Source organism: Pelmatolapia mariae, linkage group LG10_11 (genome assembly GCF_036321145.2).
Source record: "Pelmatolapia mariae isolate MD_Pm_ZW linkage group LG10_11, Pm_UMD_F_2, whole genome shotgun sequence".
NCBI classification, from domain to species: domain Eukaryota; kingdom Metazoa; phylum Chordata; class Actinopteri; order Cichliformes; family Cichlidae; genus Pelmatolapia; species Pelmatolapia mariae.
In genome coordinates this window covers 21,385,417-21,403,570 of record NC_086236.1, presented here as the reverse complement: position 1 = coordinate 21,403,570, position 18,154 = coordinate 21,385,417, and the positions used below count along the sequence as shown (strand labels likewise).

General features: G+C 39.6%; 2 protein-coding genes across 3 annotated transcripts; both read left to right on the top strand.

Annotated features, from left to right (window-relative positions):
- The first annotated feature begins 368 nt into the window (after positions 1-368).
- LOC134637947 (actin-binding protein WASF3-like) lies at positions 369-6,488 on the top strand. Its single transcript, XM_063488525.1, has 9 exons — positions 369-541; positions 1,769-1,979; positions 3,459-3,593; positions 3,695-3,848; positions 3,946-4,063; positions 4,155-4,339; positions 4,744-4,965; positions 5,045-5,349; positions 5,485-6,488. Exons 2-9 carry the CDS (start codon positions 1,847-1,849, stop codon positions 5,640-5,642), a joined length of 1,410 nt encoding a protein of 469 aa, XP_063344595.1. The 5' UTR covers positions 369-541; positions 1,769-1,846; the 3' UTR covers positions 5,643-6,488.
- A 1,084-nt stretch (positions 6,489-7,572) lies between these two features.
- LOC134637944 (V-type proton ATPase catalytic subunit A-like) lies at positions 7,573-15,311 on the top strand. Of its 2 annotated transcripts, none has more exons than XM_063488522.1 (15): positions 7,573-7,701; positions 8,238-8,346; positions 8,780-8,908; positions 9,073-9,287; positions 9,376-9,513; positions 9,593-9,744; positions 10,145-10,307; positions 10,434-10,542; positions 10,786-10,908; positions 12,120-12,234; positions 12,450-12,513; positions 12,617-12,820; positions 14,092-14,186; positions 14,352-14,523; positions 14,637-15,311. In XM_063488522.1, the coding sequence occupies exons 2-15, from the start codon at positions 8,265-8,267 to the stop codon at positions 14,727-14,729; spliced, it is 1,854 nt and encodes a 617-aa protein (XP_063344592.1). In that variant the 5' UTR covers positions 7,573-7,701; positions 8,238-8,264; the 3' UTR covers positions 14,730-15,311. The 2 variants fall into 2 exon arrangements, with proteins under 2 accessions (XP_063344592.1, XP_063344593.1); XM_063488523.1 differs by lacking the exon at positions 7,573-7,701 and adding an exon at positions 7,909-8,102.
- Positions 15,312-18,154: the final 2,843 nt, after the last annotated feature.

The window sequence follows — 18,154 nt, the reverse complement described above, 5'->3', positions numbered from 1 at the left end:
GAATACTATGCAAATTTTAACCACTGTATATATTTAAATTTTCGGCTAATTAATCACTGTGTTAAAACTGTCAATAAAATTTTTACTGCTTATCAAAAAGTGATTAATGGCATACTTGTGTCTGTGTCACACTAAAGTTAAACTTTTCATTCGGTCTTGATTTGATGTCAAAAACTTGAGGTTGGCACACGAATATCCGATTCATAGAAGGTTGACTTGTGGCTGTTAAAAATAGGACTAATACATCCTGAAATAAAATACTGGATGCCATGGCGACTGTGATTGGATGACAGGAGTAATCTGCTGACTAAATCCCCTCATGGCTCAAGCTGTGATTTGGACCGGAGATTTGTTTTCAGAGTGAACTCCGCCCTGCAGAGATGACTGTCAACATAAAGTACACTACAGACTGCAGCAGGCCAGCAAATAGTCTGTTTAATTTGGAGGAAACAGTTTGGACTCGACTTTGACAGCTTCTTCCCTGCGTGCTGACGTGAACAAAACGAGCCAACCGGCAAGCCAACGCTTAAGCTGTTCTATGGTAGGACAATCATGACCATGTTTTCAGCTGCTGCTAATGTAGGTCTGTTGTTACAGGTTGTGTTTTCTGTATTAGTATAAGAAAAAAAAAATTTCCTGTGCAAGTAATTAATAAAATAATTTTAAAAACTGAAACGTCATATTCCCACCCCCCCAGATTCTGTGATTGAAAACATTTTTTAAAATGCAATGTTATCATAGAATTGAACAGTTTTGTATTTTAAGTGATCAGTTTGTTGTTTCAGTGAACTTTTATTAAATGTTACCTGTCTAAATAGGAAGCCTGGGTTATATGGTCCAGCTAAAGCTAAAGCAGTCTAAGGAGGACAAATAAAAGTTGTATTTTCCAAGGTCACAAAGTTTTAACATGAACATGCTACAAAGCAGTCCTTTTGTCCTTTGTCCATTCAGTTATTGGTTATTAATTGATCATAAATAAATAAATGAGGCTGAGCTAAAATGACTTGATAATATGCATAGTAATAAGAAACTAACAGACAGCCCCTTTACTCTAACCAACAATATAAGCATGTAGTTTTTTGGGAATTGAAGAATGGACCTCTGATGCTACACCAAAATCATTCCCTCAGTGTCAGTGAAGCATTAAATGAGCATCCACTCCATAATTTAACATTTTCTTTGAGCTTCAGAGCTGCAAAAACAGCTGTTAAAATTACATATGGTAGTTTATGTTCTTGTTGTTACCTATATTAACAATGTGCTGGCATGGCCATCCCTTGTTTTCATCTGATATAGATGTGTAAACAGGAATGCAAATTCGCTTAAAAAACAGTCACACAGTGCCTGTGTTAGCTCCCCTTTTGTCACAATAAGGTTCCTGAATAAAACAGATGTTGCAGCGAGTACGTTAACCTCTTTGCAAAAATGGACAATTACATACAATAGGCATACCACTTTGACAGCTAGTGATAAACTGGGACATTCAACAGCAAGTGGCCCAATGTACAAAGCAGCAAATATTGAAAAAAAAAACCCCTCAAAGGTGTCATTTTTAATTTGTCTCTCTATTACACGTTCCCCACACACTTTTTAAATTATAAAAGCAAGGAAAGCTAACAAGCATACTAATGCATTGTGCATTGTGCATTACAGGGTTGCTTTTTAAAAATAAAGACACATTTAAACTGAAATTATTAACTTAATTTGAGAACATTAGTGACTGTGGTGACTGCATTGACTTTATGCATTAATATGTTGATTGTTCTAGTCCACAGGTTGCAGTAAGCAGTGAGCTGTCAGCTCTGTCCTCTGACTCCAAGCAGCTGGGGAGATGTGAGAAGGGGTCATGCCTCTGGTGAAGAGGAACATTGAGCCTCGGCACCTGTGCCACAGTGCCGTGCCCGATGGAATTGGCAATGAGCTGGAATGTGTAACCAACAACACGCTGTCCGCTATAATTCGACAGCTCAGCAGTCTGAGTAAGCTTACAGTTGATCAAATTCAGAATAAAATATCCATTTGTCTTTAACCTGTGCTCATTACATGCAATCAAGGTGTTGCCACTATTAAGCAAATCGAAATTTAAATCATAAGGAAAATTATACAGTAAAAAACCTAAACTATCTAAATATTCAGGGCATAATTACTTCAAGTTGTGAAAGATCGTTAGAAGTGATAGGGTGGGAAACTAATTTGCACACAGTGATTTTTAGCTTGATTTATTATGCATTTAACAGATCGATTTATCACAACTAATACATAATATGGACCAAAGTACTTGGCCTCCTACACCTTACTTCTAGAGGAGCTGCTCAGCCATTGAAACTCAGGCCATGAAGCTCCCAGCGCAGTTTTTGTGCTGATGTTAATGCTAGAGGAGCTTTGGAGCTCTGCACTTTCTCCCTGCTCTGCCACTTACAAATGATCTTGGAATATTTAGGAAGGAAGGCATTTCAAAAACTGACTTTTTGTAACAGTAACATCCTGTTGCAGCACCACACTCAAATTCTTTAGGAGGATTGATACTTTTGAAGATGTTTGTAAAGGCAGACTGCTTAGTGCTTGAATTTATACATCGGTGGCAGCGGGACTGAAAATACCCAAATTCAAAGATTAAGAGGTGTGACCTAATCCGTTGGCTACATAGTGTATATCAGTCCTGTAACACAACACAATATGCATTGAGTTTTCTGGGGATAATAATTTGACATATTGACATATACCCTCTATGTCATGGGAGTGCTTATGTTTTCTTAATCCTTTAAAAGGGATTATCAGATAAGAGTGTCACATAATTGCTGGCTTTGAATGAGGGGAAAAACAAACAAAGAACATATTTTAAGGGTATCACATTTGTCAGTGTGTGATTTGTTGCAGTCGTTGCTAAAATGCATTTAACTCTGTACACAGGTTTGTGCAGAAGTACAGTGGTTAATGTTAAACATGTTGTTGCAATGTCTGTATAAAGATTAGAAAGCCTGTGTGCTTTTGTGGTTACAAATAAGTGAGACAGAGGAGACAAGAAGAAATCCTAGAACATATCCTTTGATAGTTTGTACATCCGTGTGTGTGTGTGTGTGTGTGTGTGTGTGTGTGTGTGTGTGTGTGTGTGTGTGTGTGTGTGTGTGTGTGTGTGTGTGTGCGATTAGTAAACTTACCGAAGCTTAGAGCTTAGCGTACAGATTTGTACAACAGCACGATAAGATGGAAGTAACTGGGCGGAGACACAAACACAGGCAGTCTAATGATAGCTTTTACATTAAGCAGACTAGAGCTGTTTGAAATGTGCCCCTGACTTTGTAATGGAAACAAACATTTTGAGCAATTTAATTTAGATAGTTGATATCAACACTCTGCCTTTAAGGTGCCATTATCTTTTAAATGTTATTGAGATTTGACACACCTTTCCATTTATTGCTTTTCCTCTATTCTCTCCCGCTTTCTTGCTCTGGTTGCAGGTAAGCATGCAGAAAATGTTTTCGGGGAGCTTTTTAATGAAGCCAACACCTTTTACGTGCGCGCAAACTCTCTTCAGGATCGAATTGACCGCTTGGCCGTCAAAGTCACCCAACTAGACTCCAGTGTGGAGGAGGGTTAGTTCATTGGGTATCAGTGAATCTTCTTCTATTTGTTGCTATGGTTATTCCTACACACTTTATATCAAACTTTCCTCCTTAATTTTGCTTTTTTAAAGTTTCTCTTCAAGACATAAACATGAGGAAGGGCTTCAGAAGCTCGAGTGTCCAGGACCAGCAGGTTTTATCCAAGAGCAGCCTTCCTAGTTCTGTAGCCGACATGTACAACAGCAGTGACAGACCTCCACTTCTCAGCAACCTCACTGCTTACAGGTGCTGCACTGTTTTTCTTTCTTTTTTACTGTTCTGAAGTTAGATATCTGATCAGTTATGTCTTCAGTTAATGTTGGAAATTGGTTTTTAAATACAGAGAGGATTCTACTGATGCAATGAAATACTACTCTGACCCGTCATACTTTTTTGACCTGTGGAAAGAGAAAATGCTTCAGGACACAGAGGAGAAGAGGAAAGCAAGGCGGAGGCAAAGGGTCAGAGTGCATTCTACCCATCTTGTTTACGCATTTACGTATTTACTTACTGACTGCTTACTCAAACTCTGTATTCCTGTTGTTTCTGCAGGAACAGAAGCGATGTGTGGACAGCAGCACCATTCAGCGTGAGGTGAAGAAGGTCAGAAAGGCACGAAACCGCAGGCAGGAGTGGAACATGATGGCGTTTGATAAAGAGCTCCGTCCAGATCACAGACATCCACAGAGTCTCAGGCGAGGAGCATCATCTGAGGGCTCCCTTTCGCCAGATGGGAGGTTAGAGAAGCTACCAAGATTGTGTTTTGGATAGGTTTTCAATGCATTTTTCTGTATAATACAATGCTACAGAGAGAATTAAAGAATTTCCCAACTTTGGGACTAATGATGTAGATCTTATTTTATCCTAGTTGTATTTTTATGGAGAAATTTGTAAAATTATTGTAGATTTCTGATACTTTTAAAATAAAACTTAGCAGCTGGGGTGTGCGTGTGTGTGTGTGCGTGTGTGTGTGTGTGTGTGTGTGTCCAAAAGGAGGGGTAGATCCGTTTTCACAAATAGGACCTTGTGACCCAAATTGTAATATCTTTGTTGTGTAAAGCGTCGGCTTTGATATTGTAACAACAAATCTACCATCTGGATCTGCATCTGCATGACAAACTCTCTTTTATTGTTTATCCAGGCCTGACCTCTTAGATTACCCCATCCCTCCAGTGCCTGCCCATGCTGCTTGTAACTCTGCCAAGTCTCACGATTACGTTCCTGGGAACACGCATCCCTCACCACCTGTGGAGCATGAATACCAAAGCATTGATGTCAACTACAAGAGAGTAACCTATGCCGCAGCAGAGCCTCGTGCTGCAGACCGAATGAACGGTTCAATTCGTCTCCCTGCAGATTACAAGTATGTGAGAGAAATTGAAATATAATATACTCTTTTTGGGCATCTGCAACTTAATCCTCTTTCTTTTACCGTCACACAGGTCTATCCCACCACCTCCTGCCCCAGGCCCTCCAATCCCATCAGCCCAGACAGCCTTTGGTTTTCCATTGGGTGCACATCCTCCAGCGCCACATAATGGCGTTGGGCACGCGGGCCCGGGCTGCCCACTCCCACCAATACCTCCTCCAGGGAATCACACGGTCCCTCCACCCCCAGGTCCCCCACCTCCTCCTCTCCCTCCGCCATCTGCACCCTCACACCTAGCGGGACACAGTGAAGGCTGCAGACGTGAGACCAAACCTGTGAGAGACGCAAGAAGTGACCTGCTGTCTGCCATCCGCATGGGTGAGTCAGCGTGCTTAGACGCAGTTGGCATTGCTTCCAGCTGGTCAGATGAGCACAGATGTGAGCAGCTAACACTCTGTGCAATACAGATATATAATATTCTGTCCTCTCTCTACATGTGTGTGCCCTCATTAGGCATCCAGTTGAAGAAAGTCCAAGAGCAGCAGGAGCAGCAGAGCAAGCGGGAGCCGGTGGGGAACGACGTAGCCACCATCCTTTCCCGACGCATTGCAGTTGAGTACAGCGACTCTGAGGAGGACTCTGAGCTTGATGAGAATGAGTGGTCGGACTGACAAAACACTGAATTGGTCTTTTCTCCACTGGATCTTCAGCACAGATGAAAGAAAACTGTGAAACACTCCATCTAGCTCCATCTAGTGGAGTCTTTGTACCAAGCCACTACTGCCAAAATACCTCTACCTTGTGTTTTTTATTTCTACTTTCATAATAAATATTTCATGAGCAACTGAACCACTAATCTAGCACATCTACACAGTTTGCACCAGTTTGTTTTGTAACAGGTAAATATCCTCATTTCAAAACAGAGTCAATGTGTGATAAATCACACAGTTTGCAATTCTATCACATGGAAATGTGACCCATTAGTTTCTTAAGATTGTCTTTGTATACCGCTTGTTCTAGCAAAATGTCCTTACGTGATGACCTCCTATCTTTGTCCAGCAGCATCCCAGCAGAGAGCATTTCAGTGTAAGAAAAGCATTGGTATAAATAATACATGTTACCATTGGCTAACATCCACATAGCTTCTTCAGTTTCAAGGTCTTTGTATTAGGCACGCTGGCTCATTGGCACACTACCTAACAAGCCAGCTCAAACACTCAAACACACAAGTAGAGCAAGCCTGTGCTTTCCCTACTATGACAAGTTAAAACCTGTGCTGTGATATCAACAAGCACTGAATCATAACATAATATTGAAAGATTCAAGTGTTTTTGTTTTAATTTAATCTTCCTAATGTCACACTTCATTCCATTAGTGTTTTTGTAATAGCTACCTCAAGTTGTAACAATTTCTCAGTTCTGGATTGTGTATATGAAGGTATCATGTCTGACATTATTACTATTTGTTGTGATGTGTCTTTAAAAATAACGATATATCAATAAACTTTCCAAGTTAGCAAGAAAATCATGCTATCATTGAATCCTTGTCTTTTTTCTTTTTTACTTCTTTCTTTTTAACTTAAACTCCACTAGATACTAGAGGTCAAAACCCACTTGAAAATTATTTATAGATTATTGCACAACCTTGCTGGAGACGGGCCAGTGGGTCAAAAAAAATGTTGCAGAGACATATGATGAATGCACATAATGACTTTGAATGACCGGAAAGACAAAAATGACCTAAACAACCCTGCAGACATACAAAGTAGCCAAAAAGAAGCATAGAGTGTTTACAAAGAGATTAAAAACAGGCAAAATCAGACAGAATATCATAGAATTTGAGCAGAGACACAAAAAGATGGTCACACAATGACTACAACATGATGGAAAATTACCTCTATCAGACAAAAAGGAGTAATATAATACACAACAAAATCAAAATTACAAGTAAATAATCACAAAGAGACACGAGATGGCTAAATTCACTGATCAACTGAGAACTAAAGTGATATGTAAATTTAAGTACATAAAAAAATGATAATCAAAACAGTCAATGTGCAAATGTGCAAATCATTAAAGGACTTAATATATGAACGCACCAAAACTGGGAACACTGCCTCACACTCAAATCATTTTTTTTCCCATTTATTTACCGGTTTTTGGACAATAATTTTGGGATATTTCAATAAGGAATGAAAAAATTTTACTGTGAACATTTTTCAAGTTACAGTACCTGGAAGGACAATGAGGTGATTCAAAAGTTTGTGCTCTCAAAACTGCAACCAAATCAACTTTACAGCCACTTAAGTTACAGAAACCAAAACCGTTTTAAATTCTACAAACAATTTTCAGCTTTAATTTTATAGGCTATATCATAGTTTCAATAAAAATATAATCTAATATTAAAAATGCTAAATTAATTATGGAATATAACTATTTTATAAAATAAAGAAAACAATGAAACAACGAGGCCTGTAAATTCACTCAAACCCAGCAGAGGTCACCCGATGCCAATGTGTAGCTCAACGGAACTTGCGAAACTGTTAACTGTTAGACGCCATGTTGGCTCTGTAATAACTGCCAGCGTTGCAAGACAGGAAGCGAGTTGAGCCGCAATGGAGATGTTTTCTTCCCGTGACAGTCTGCTGTTTGGCAGGTGATTAGCACAGCGAAGCTCCTCCTCAGTCTTCTACAGTAGAGACAAACCTGGACAGCTGACCATTGTAATAAGGTATAGTATTTATACAGGCTTTGTAGGGTTTTACATTCTCACCAGCCTCCCTTTAGTTATGGGGCAAATTTCGAGTGTAAAAATCTCTGTTTAGCTTAAACTGTGAACGATGATGATGAAGATAGCTAGTGTGTGCTAACTAGTCACCTGACTTATACGTGCACACGCTCAAATCAGCTTTACTCTCAGCCTTCCGTATGGAGGAACAAACAAGCTACCATCTGGCCAGGAATGGCAGCGCTGACTCATTTTACCTCATCTTTAGTTTCTGATGGAAGGAAAATGAAGCTTTAGCAGAGTTAGCTCATGACCTAACACTGTTAGATGTGGTCATTCATTCATGAGAGAAACCACCAAGTCACGGTGCTCGCATAATTCTCCCTGTCACACTAGCATCTAAAGTAAGTCTGGAAAAATAATAGTAATACAATAACTTTACCCTGGCTAATGATTAAGTATTGCACTATGTCTTAAACTGTGTGTGAGTGTTATAAAATTACTTGAAAGCATATGTTGTCCTCTGTGTGCCCCTCAAGGAATTTAGTAAGATATAAACTATCAAGATGGATACCTCAAAACTTCCCAAGATCCAGGATGAGGACCGAGAAAGCCAGTTTGGATATGTACACGGTGTTTCTGGACCAGGTCTGGTTTATTCTCCTTGTCTTTTAAATGGCTAGAATCTATCAGGTTGAATGTAGTTAAAAGTAGTATGGTTGCAATGTTTAGCTGAGTAGCTGACAAATTAAGGAAGTTGATCACATGATGACAAAATCATGACATTTCCTGTTATTACCCAGCAGGGGTAACTGGGTATAAACTGTGTATAAATCATGTCTAATCTCACTAAAGAGTGCCTCTCTTGCATAGCTGTAGAGTATATAGTTATCCTGAACTGCATGACTTCTGCTTAAGGGTATCCTTGGTCTGTCACATATGTTCAAGCTATAACATTTGTCATTTTTGTCTTAATAATCTCTTTGAAATTGTCCCAGTTGAAAATATAAACAAGTAAAACTTTTGATTGTTTCTTAATCATTTCAGTATCTGTAATTTTCTTTCTTGCTATTGCCATCAGTGGTGACAGCTACCGCCATGGCAGGAGCAGCCATGTATGAGCTGGTTCGAGTGGGTCACAGTGAGCTGGTGGGAGAAATCATCCGTTTAGAAGGGGACATGGCAACTATCCAGGTCTACGAGGAGACATGTATCCTTTCTGCTGCCGTGTTTCGTTCCTCTTTTGTCAAACAACAAAAGTAAAAAAGAACAAAAACAAATCAGACTGAATTGCATTAAGAAAAGCTGCTTGGCAGATATCACATGTTTCAGACATTTTGTGGTTTGTTTGGTGACCCTAACTTGATCATACAGCTGGCGTGTCTGTCGGGGACCCTGTCCTGCGAACTGGAAAGCCCCTGTCTGTAGAGCTGGGACCGGGTATCATGGGCTCCATCTTTGACGGTATCCAGCGCCCACTAAAAGACATCAATGACCTCACTAACAGTATTTACATCCCAAGAGGAGTAAACATTGGTGCTCTCAACAGAGACAACAAATGGGAATTTACGCCTGGGCAGAACCTTCGGGTAAGGAAAGCGCACTGTTGCAGTGATGAGGCCTTCAAAGTCTTTTCTTCTTCAAGTGTGCTGACCAAAAATGTGATCCCCTCGCCAGGCCGGCAGTCACGTAACTGGTGGAGATATCTATGGTATGGTATTTGAAAACTCCTTAATCAAACACAAGCTAATGCTTCCACCTCGTAGCAGAGGCACCATAACCTACCTGGCTCCACCTGGAAACTACGACATTTCAGTGAGTGTTGCATTTGAAACAAAGTGCTTTTTATTTTGGATAAAAACAGAACTGATTTTGGGGGTTTTCTTGCATTCAGGATGTGGTTCTGGAGCTTGAGTTTGAAGGCATTAAAGAGAAACTCAGCATGGTGCAAGTGTGGCCAGTACGACAAGTCCGCCCCGTCACAGAAAAACTACCAGCTAATCATCCACTGCTGACCGGCCAGAGAGTTCTGGATGCACTTTTCCCGTGAGTATTCATTTGCTGTGCATTATGACATCTTTATTTAATATTATTAAACCGCCTGTCATAAAAACAAGAAAACACTAATATTTTTCAAATCTTTCAAAAACATGTTTAAAACAAACTTTTTTATAAATCAATAAATTTGAAACTATTTTCAGCATTAAAAATATAATTTTGTTTAAAAATCTTGCACATACTGGTGGATTAACCATTACTTAACCTTAAAAAAAGGATTATAGTGATTATCAGTAGTGTTAATTTAGGGCAGCCCATAAGCCTTACAGTGGGTGGTGATACTGCAAGTACTGCATATCACATATACATATGAAAAGTGGGTTTTTCACTGGTGGATTGTTTAGTTATTTATTACATAGTGAGACTTTGTGGCTGTTGTGCTTTACAGCTGTGTGCAGGGTGGCACTACTGCTATACCAGGAGCCTTTGGATGTGGAAAGACTGTGATCTCGCAGTCATTGTCCAAGTACTCCAACAGTGATGTCATCATCTATGTCGGCTGTGGAGAGCGTGGAAACGAAATGTCTGAAGTGCTGCGAGATTTCCCCGAGGTTTGCAGATTACGAAGCTTTTGATTTGTTATTTGAGTTTTTTCTGTCTACTGTAACAAACGCACTACTGCATCACTTTTGACTCGCTTAAGCTAAGGCTGTTGTTCACACTGCTCTTCCCACTAGCTCACTATGGAAGTTGACGGCAAAGTTGAGAGCATCATGAAGAGAACAGCGCTGGTTGCTAACACCTCCAACATGCCCGTGGCTGCTAGAGAGGCTTCCATTTACACAGGTATAAGCTGCCTTTATTATAGAGAATTGAGTCATTGTTAACCTTAACTTTTACTACATACTTAAAAAAAAGAAACAATTTTTTTTTTTCGAGTAATTGAAAAACTTAAAACACTCTAAAATCCTATTCAGAACTTTATGAAAGTAGCTAGTAGTGAGCTAGTGTGTATTTTGTTGTTTTTTTTTCCTCTTCCTGCACAGTATTTTGAACATGTCATCAAATGTCAAACTTCTGCCTGTGCAGGGATCACACTGTCTGAATACTTCAGAGATATGGGCTACAATGTGAGCATGATGGCTGATTCGACGTCTCGATGGGCTGAAGCTCTGCGAGAAATCTCTGGAAGACTGGCTGAAATGCCTGCTGGTGAGTTCAGTGGTCACAGTCAAAATCTCAAAACATGTTTGTTTGTTTTTAACCTGCTGGTATGTAGTTAGGTAATGTTTATTTCAGGGTTTTTAAAAAATATATATATTTGGTGTATTTTACTAATGCCATTTTGATTCATGTTCTAAAGCACTTTCATTTTCATTTAACTAGTGAGGATGTACTATTAATCAGGATTTCATTAGGTAACTTCAGGATTAGTTCTGGGGTTTCTGTACTATGAAGGTGGTTTATTTCTTGCCAAGGTAACTTATGTTGTGATTTTAACCTGCTCTGCAGCAGGTTAGGTTCTAGATTAGAGATCAGCAGGTACAAAAATCACCTCCTACTGACCATTCAGTTCTCCAGAAAATAGTGTCACTATTCCTGAAGGATCATTTGGACATCTGTGTGGAGATAGGAGGGTTTAAAGTTTTTCAGTAGTGTCTAATGTTTACCAGTTTCCCTGATGAGCGTTGGTAATAAATATATATTCTTAGACAAAACATTTTTCCCTTTTTTGTGTGGCTGCAATTGTACAGTAATTTTATTGTTCTAGAAGTTTTAATATACAATCCTAAAACAGGACGCCTACACTGTACTTGCAGACCTTCTATCATATTTGTGTGTAGTCTAAGCCCATGTTTGAGTTATTTAATCTTTACTCTCAGATGTTAAACAACACTGGAGCTACAGCTGAAAGAAAGGCAAACGTAAGAACATAATATCACATAATATCGGGATGTTGAAATTAAAATGGTATATATGAAAATGAGAAGAATTGTAATGAATGAATTGTTTTAAAAATATGTAGATGTTAATAATCGCATTGTGTGTGGCAATATTCGTGTAAAGTTTCCTTCAGATTGGCCCACCCATTAAGAAAGAGGTGGTGTGCATATATACATACATACACTGTGATTGTTATAGTAAGAAGAAGATTATGATTGGTTAGATGTTGCCAACACCACCCTTTTCCTGTGAACGTGCAGAGGAAACACTGCGTTAACTTAGCAAGATGATAATTAGCTTTGTCTGACTGCTTATCCTGAGCACCAGTGCTAGTGTAAGTGAGTCCAGATAACAGAAGGATACCCTGGGTATGTTGAACTCACTTCATAGTACAGTTCATTCAGATTTTGTTAAGACCCTGTCACACAGTAGGTAAACTCATGTGAAGCATTTACCTTTGTGAATGTTGCTGGCTGCAGACAGCGGGTATCCGGCTTACCTGGGCGCCAGACTGGCTTCCTTCTATGAGCGTGCTGGACGTGTGAAGTGCCTGGGAAATCCAGAGAGAGAAGGCAGCGTCAGCATCGTAGGAGCGTGAGTTCACATTTATATAAGCAAGTTTGTGTTTTTTGTTTGTTTGTGCACATTCTGTGGATGGTCATTGACTGCTGCACGTCGTTATATTGAGATTGCTTCGGTGGGAAAATTAGTTAGAAAATGTAAAGTTTTTCATGTGAAACCTTTAAATAGAATCCAGCAGGTGATTATTTTATTAGTAAACTTTACCTTTAATACTGTGAACTCCTTAGTGTGTCGCCTCCGGGTGGAGACTTCTCCGATCCTGTCACTTCAGCCACACTGGGAATCGTTCAGGTAAGTAAAATGTAGAAACTTAATGCAAACATTTGACCGAATTCACCTTAAAGTGAAAGTGTCTCTCTTTTACACTGCCCTGTGTTTTTGTTGTTGTTTGTAGGTGTTCTGGGGGTTGGACAAGAAGCTGGCTCAGAGAAAACACTTCCCATCTGTAAACTGGCTCATCAGCTACAGCAAGTACACACGAGCTCTGGATGAATACTATGACAAACATTTCCCGGAGTTTGTTCCTCTTCGCACAAAAGCAAAAGAGATTCTACAGGAAGAAGAGGACCTGGCTGAGATTGTGCAGCTTGTTGGCAAAGTGAGTCAGTTTATATTAAATGGTCTAAAACTGTCCCAAGCGGCGCGATGGATCGAACCCAGAATTTCATTACCATGAAGCAACAGTGCTAACCACTGCGTCACTGTGCAGTCTGTGCTCCTTTATGTGTGGAGTTTGTATGCTCAGAGTCTCTCTGGACACACCATTTCTTTCCTACTGTCCAAACACAAGCATGTTAGGTTACAGTATTGAGCCCTACTCTAAAAGACATTGTCACAGGTTGAACTCTGCCTCTGAAGCTGAATTTAAAAAATAAGTGTTTAAAGTTGAAGTTTTTAACGTAATTATAGCGTTTTCTTGTGAGATACAGAATATGACGTCACAAGGTTGATTATTTTGTGTTTGCTAACTAGTCACATACTGGATAAAACTCAGAGACTAAAACTAAAACAGTTTAAGGGCGTCACTTTTCTATTGCCCCTGGCTGCTGCGATCACTTTTCTTTTTTAAGCTACATGCACTCAAATGGGAGAATCCACCTGTTGGTAATGCACTGGTTTGTCCATTGTTGGGTTGTGTATACAGACTGAGTGACATAATCAGCTGGCAGAGCATGTCTCCTCTCTTGAATACTGCCAGGGCGGTACAAAAGTGACCCTGCTTTTCGTTTCAGTTTCCATGTTTTCCACAAAAACTAATAGACTAATGTAAGTCTATTGGCAGCAACCAACAAATTGACTTAGTGAAGTAATATTCTGTACTGCCACATGATGGCGCCACAAATGCTCTACTACAAACACTTGTTTTTTAAAATCCAGCTTCACAGATAGTGTTTAATCTGTGACAGTTTTTTTTAAGCAGTGTTCAAAGGTGTAAATTAGCGTTAATGCATGTAGTGTTTTATGTCCATTTTAATGACCAATGAACTATGAATGGTCTGAATTCATATCAATCGTCACAATTTTTATTCAGTTTGAATGCTTTGGAAGTTCTACTAGCTCTGTTACTATGGACTCTAAATGGATTTAGATCTGTTGATCAGTTTTACCAGATGAAGGTGGGAGATTGAAGAGAGTGAAGTCTGTACATGAGACTGAAGGAACATGTGCTGGTACAAAAGGCCCAGTGTAACAAATGCAATCTAATGCTTAATCTCTTTTCTTGTATATTTTTTCTAAGCCAATTTAGTGGATACATTATATGTAAAAAAAAAAAAAAAAGGTTCTTCTGTCATCACTGTAGAATGCTAAAAAAAATATGTGCCAGTGACTAGAAAAATATAACAAGAACTCGTCTGGTTTTGTTCCCAGGCTTCACTCGCTGAGACTGATAAAATTACTCTAGAAGTTGCTAAGCTCATTAAGGACGACTTCCTGCAGCAGAATGGTTATACTCCCTATGACAGGTGAATACAAAGCACTTACATTTAGACAGATTACATTGAAAGTCTTAAAAGAACATGCTGACTCTTGTAATTGTGCATTTTGGATGTTGTATTTTATGATATTACTGTAATTCCCATGAAAACAGGAAAAAGTATTAAACAACATATGTGTAAATATTCTTTCAGGTTTTGCCCCTTCTACAAAACTGTTGGCATCCTCTCAAACATGATAGCGTTTTACGACATGGCCCGACATGCGGTGGAGTCCACAGCTCAGAGTGACAACAAAATCACCTGGGCCATCATCAGGGAAAACATGGGGGAGATCCTGTACAAGATCAGCTCCATGAAGTTCAAGGTACACATTTGTTTCTCATGTGGCAGGAGATATTTGGTTTTGTTTTGTTTTTTCTTTGCCATATTGATCATCAACCCCCTTAAATGATTTTGTGCCTTTCATGTATCGTTCAGGATCCTGTCAAGGATGGTGAAGCAAAGATCAAAGGAGACTACGCCCAACTGTTGGAGGACATGCAGAATGCTTTCCGAACCTTGGAGGAATGAGTTTCCTACCTCTCAGCCTGTCTCTCAGATATCCAGACCCCAGTGCAGTGCAACATAGTAAAGACTGATTGGCCCATGTTCTGAATGTCTGCCACAGTCACATAGTCTTTTTTTTTTCCTTGATGTTTACGCCCCTTAAACATTCCATGACCTACACAAATTGTATTTCATTTTGCTGATTTTCGTCAAGTTTACTCATCAAAAAAACAATACTGAAATCCCCTTAGGCTGTCTCAGAATATTACTTAAATAAATTCGCCCCAATCAAGTGCTGCACTCGCACTCCACTAGTAGCTGCGAAAAAAGAGTTGATGTCTCTTTCCCCCAGATGTAACAGTGATCACTGCAGATATTTAATCAAATGGGAACATGAACGTGGATAAAGGGACAGAGGCAGTGTATTCAGGGGATGTGAGGAGTTCTTCCACGTCTTACCTCTAAAGTGTGATTGTGATGCTGTGGAATATATACTTGATATTATGTGTAAAATGTGAATGAATGAGTCTGTTGGTTTGTGTTGTAAAAGAAGTCTTGCTGTTTTGTCCATGGTACATTATTGTCTCCCTAAATAAATGGGAAATAAATAAAGTAGATGGTTTCAGTAAGATTTTATTTCTCATATTTCTTTCAAAACATAAACCAGCAGTTTGAAATCTTTCAAACTTTCATACACAAATTTTGATAATTGATGTAAGAATCAGTCATTGGTGAAACCTTATAAGCACACCTCTATTCAATAAAGGACTTGTTACTGTAGATGGCGCGCAGATAGATTTAGACATATGAACAGATGAGCAGTGAATTATTAGCCCTCGTATGAAATTTAAAGTTTAGTCAAGATTTTCTCCAGTGTTTTTTTTTTTAGTTTTTTTTTTAAATAAAGCAAATTAATTTTCAACATAACTAGTATGTTTGCAAATGCTTTCTTTAAAAAGCGTTAATTGGGGTCAGTATTATAGCTGAACATTTTGTCACCACAGCACAAACCAGTGTTGTGTAATGATGTGCTCTAACATTGGAAAACTGAGTTTTAAAAGGGTTGTCTTCCAGTTTACACAAAGTATAAAAACTTCAGTGAGAGTTTGAGCTGTCACTGAAGAAAACGTAATCGTAATAGTAACCAAAGAAATCAGTTTAGACTTGAGAAAAAGAATTGTTGATGCTCACAAACGAGGAGCTGTATATGTAAAGTTATCAAATGTCAAGAACTGGAATTAGAAGCATCATCAAGGAATTCAAAGAGACCCACACAGTATTGAACAAGTGTGACTCTGGAAAGAAAACTAGTGAGAGACGTGTCTAAAGACCCCAGAACAACTTCAAAAACATGTGAACGACTGAGCCAAGTTGGGAATTGTCGTCTTAAAGAAGACAATCACCAGAGCTGTGTGCAGGAATGGATTTCAAGACTACAGACCAAGAAAAACTCAACTTTTGCACATGAGACACCTTCAAGCCAGAGTGAAGTTTGCTAAGAACAACCTGGAGAAAGACTATCTATACTGGAAGCAAGTTCTTTGGTCAGATGAGAAGAAACTAGAGCTCTTTGGCCACAGAGATGCTGCTTATATTTTTAGAAAGACGGGAGAAGCATACAACACAAAGAAGACCATCCCCACAGTGAAAAGCAGTGGTGGGAGTATTATGCTGTGGGAATGCTTCAGTGCATCTGGAAATGGAGGATATGCCAGTTCCAGATGCCACAAAACTGAGTCGCTTAGTCTTCCAATACAACAACAACCCAAAACATACGTCGCTCCTGGTGAGGAACTACCTTCGAAAGACCAAAATGAGCATTACTGACTGGCCTGCACAAAGGCCTGACTTGAATCCTGTTGAAAATCTGTGGGGTAAACTGAAGACCATGACAGGAGATCATCAAATCTAGAGGAGCTTGAGAGATTACCAAAGAAGAATTGTCCGGGATCGCTGTTATCCACTAAAAAGGATAGACAATTGACTATAAGCATCATTGGTGTTCCATGATGTTTGCAGCAAACTACCTGCAAAGTAAAACAAAAAACTGGTTCTTCTTTTCTCTTTGTCAGTTGACAAATAAAGATAATTCATGTTATTCTCTTTGAAAGCATCTTAACTCGATATGTGATGCTTTAGTACGTTAGAGCACAAATATACGACAAGGAGATGGACTGATTATTACATTTATTTGTCATACTGCATTATCAGCATCTTAGCAGTTTGCTGATGCACAATCTTCAGCATTCACTGTTGGTTCAGTGTATTTCTCTAGCATTAAACCCTCTAAAATAGATTAGAGTTGCTATCTCAGGTTCCGGGCTCCATTAGGACTAATGGAAGCGTAACCCACCGGAGAAAGAGCAGCAGCTTTTCTCTGCATTGATTCTGTCCATCCAGTGCAGACACTACCAGCCTATAGCTCATAATGCACCTGCCCCTCTTATTCTTGAATTAGTAATGATTCATGGGGCAGTGTGTGTAAAGAGGACATTAACAAAACTGTAAATGGATTTGCTTATGTGCAAGCGAAAGTGGCATGGACTTTCAAGGCATGTCTAACCTTTTGTTTTGCCACTTTGAAAACAGGATGACCATTATTTCATTATTTAAACTATTCTTAGTAAAGGTCATACTGGCTATTTTGTCTCTGATAAGATATCTTATGGGTCCTAACGTCTGTCTTTCAGGTTCCAGTGTTTCCCCTTTCACTGAGCTGCAACAACATTTCATTTTAAAGTTGGTTTATGCTGCAGAGTGACCCAGATCAAGCTCAAGTTGGATAAACTGTCTGCTAAAGTGTTCATAAGCATGAACATGTGCTGATGTGAATAAGGACCTTGGCTCCAGGTGAGAAAAGAAAACTTCCCTGCATGGGTCACTGAGCGCACCGTTAGTGTCGGTATCGTGTCGTCGCACGAAGAGTGCAATGTGTACAGCGCAGGGCTTTATGAGCGTAAACACAGAGGCTTCCCGTGCGCCTTTGATCAAGCACAAATGCACTCTTCGAGAGTTTTCGGTGGGTGAGCCTCAAGGTCAGGTTGCTTGTGGGAGGAAATATGATGCCAGAGGGTGGGGCTGCCCCATGGATCATCGCTCAGTCTCACATCTCTGAGTGCCTGTCATGTTTCTCATACGCACCCTCGTTCGGCTCAGCGTGGATTATCAGGGCTGCTGTTGCAGCTTTTGAATACCTCAACACAGCCTCTCAGCTGTGGGCAGAGGTATGAAAAACTCCTGGCTCTCTCTGGCTCCCTCAACCAAATGAGGGAGGGCCTATATTTGCCAAGCACGCCAATATTAAAATCTAAAATGATAGCTGATGGAAGCTGTAAGGCAGAAGCAGGCTGAATATCCCCGAGAACGACTTGTGAACTATTTAATGACATGTGAGAAAGATAGTCTGTGGAAATGTGAGCTGGCAGATGCAACACAATATCAAGCTACTT

Excerpts from the sequence above, each read along its gene's own strand:
- LOC134637944 (XM_063488522.1), top strand. The coding sequence starts at position 8,265 with ATGGATACCTCAAAACTTCCCAAGATCCAGGATGAGGACCGAGAAAGC. Across the intron at positions 12,514-12,616 it reads CCACACTGGGAATCGTTCAG|GTGTTCTGGGGGTTGGACAA; the intron begins GTAAGTAAAATG and ends TGTTGTTTGTAG. Across the intron at positions 14,187-14,351 it reads GGTTATACTCCCTATGACAG|GTTTTGCCCCTTCTACAAAA; the intron begins GTGAATACAAAG and ends ATATTCTTTCAG.
- LOC134637947 (XM_063488525.1), top strand. The coding sequence starts at position 1,847 with ATGCCTCTGGTGAAGAGGAACATTGAGCCTCGGCACCTGTGCCACAGT. Across the intron at positions 3,594-3,694 it reads AGACTCCAGTGTGGAGGAGG|TTTCTCTTCAAGACATAAAC; the intron begins GTTAGTTCATTG and ends GCTTTTTTAAAG. Across the intron at positions 5,350-5,484 it reads GCTGTCTGCCATCCGCATGG|GCATCCAGTTGAAGAAAGTC; the intron begins GTGAGTCAGCGT and ends TGCCCTCATTAG.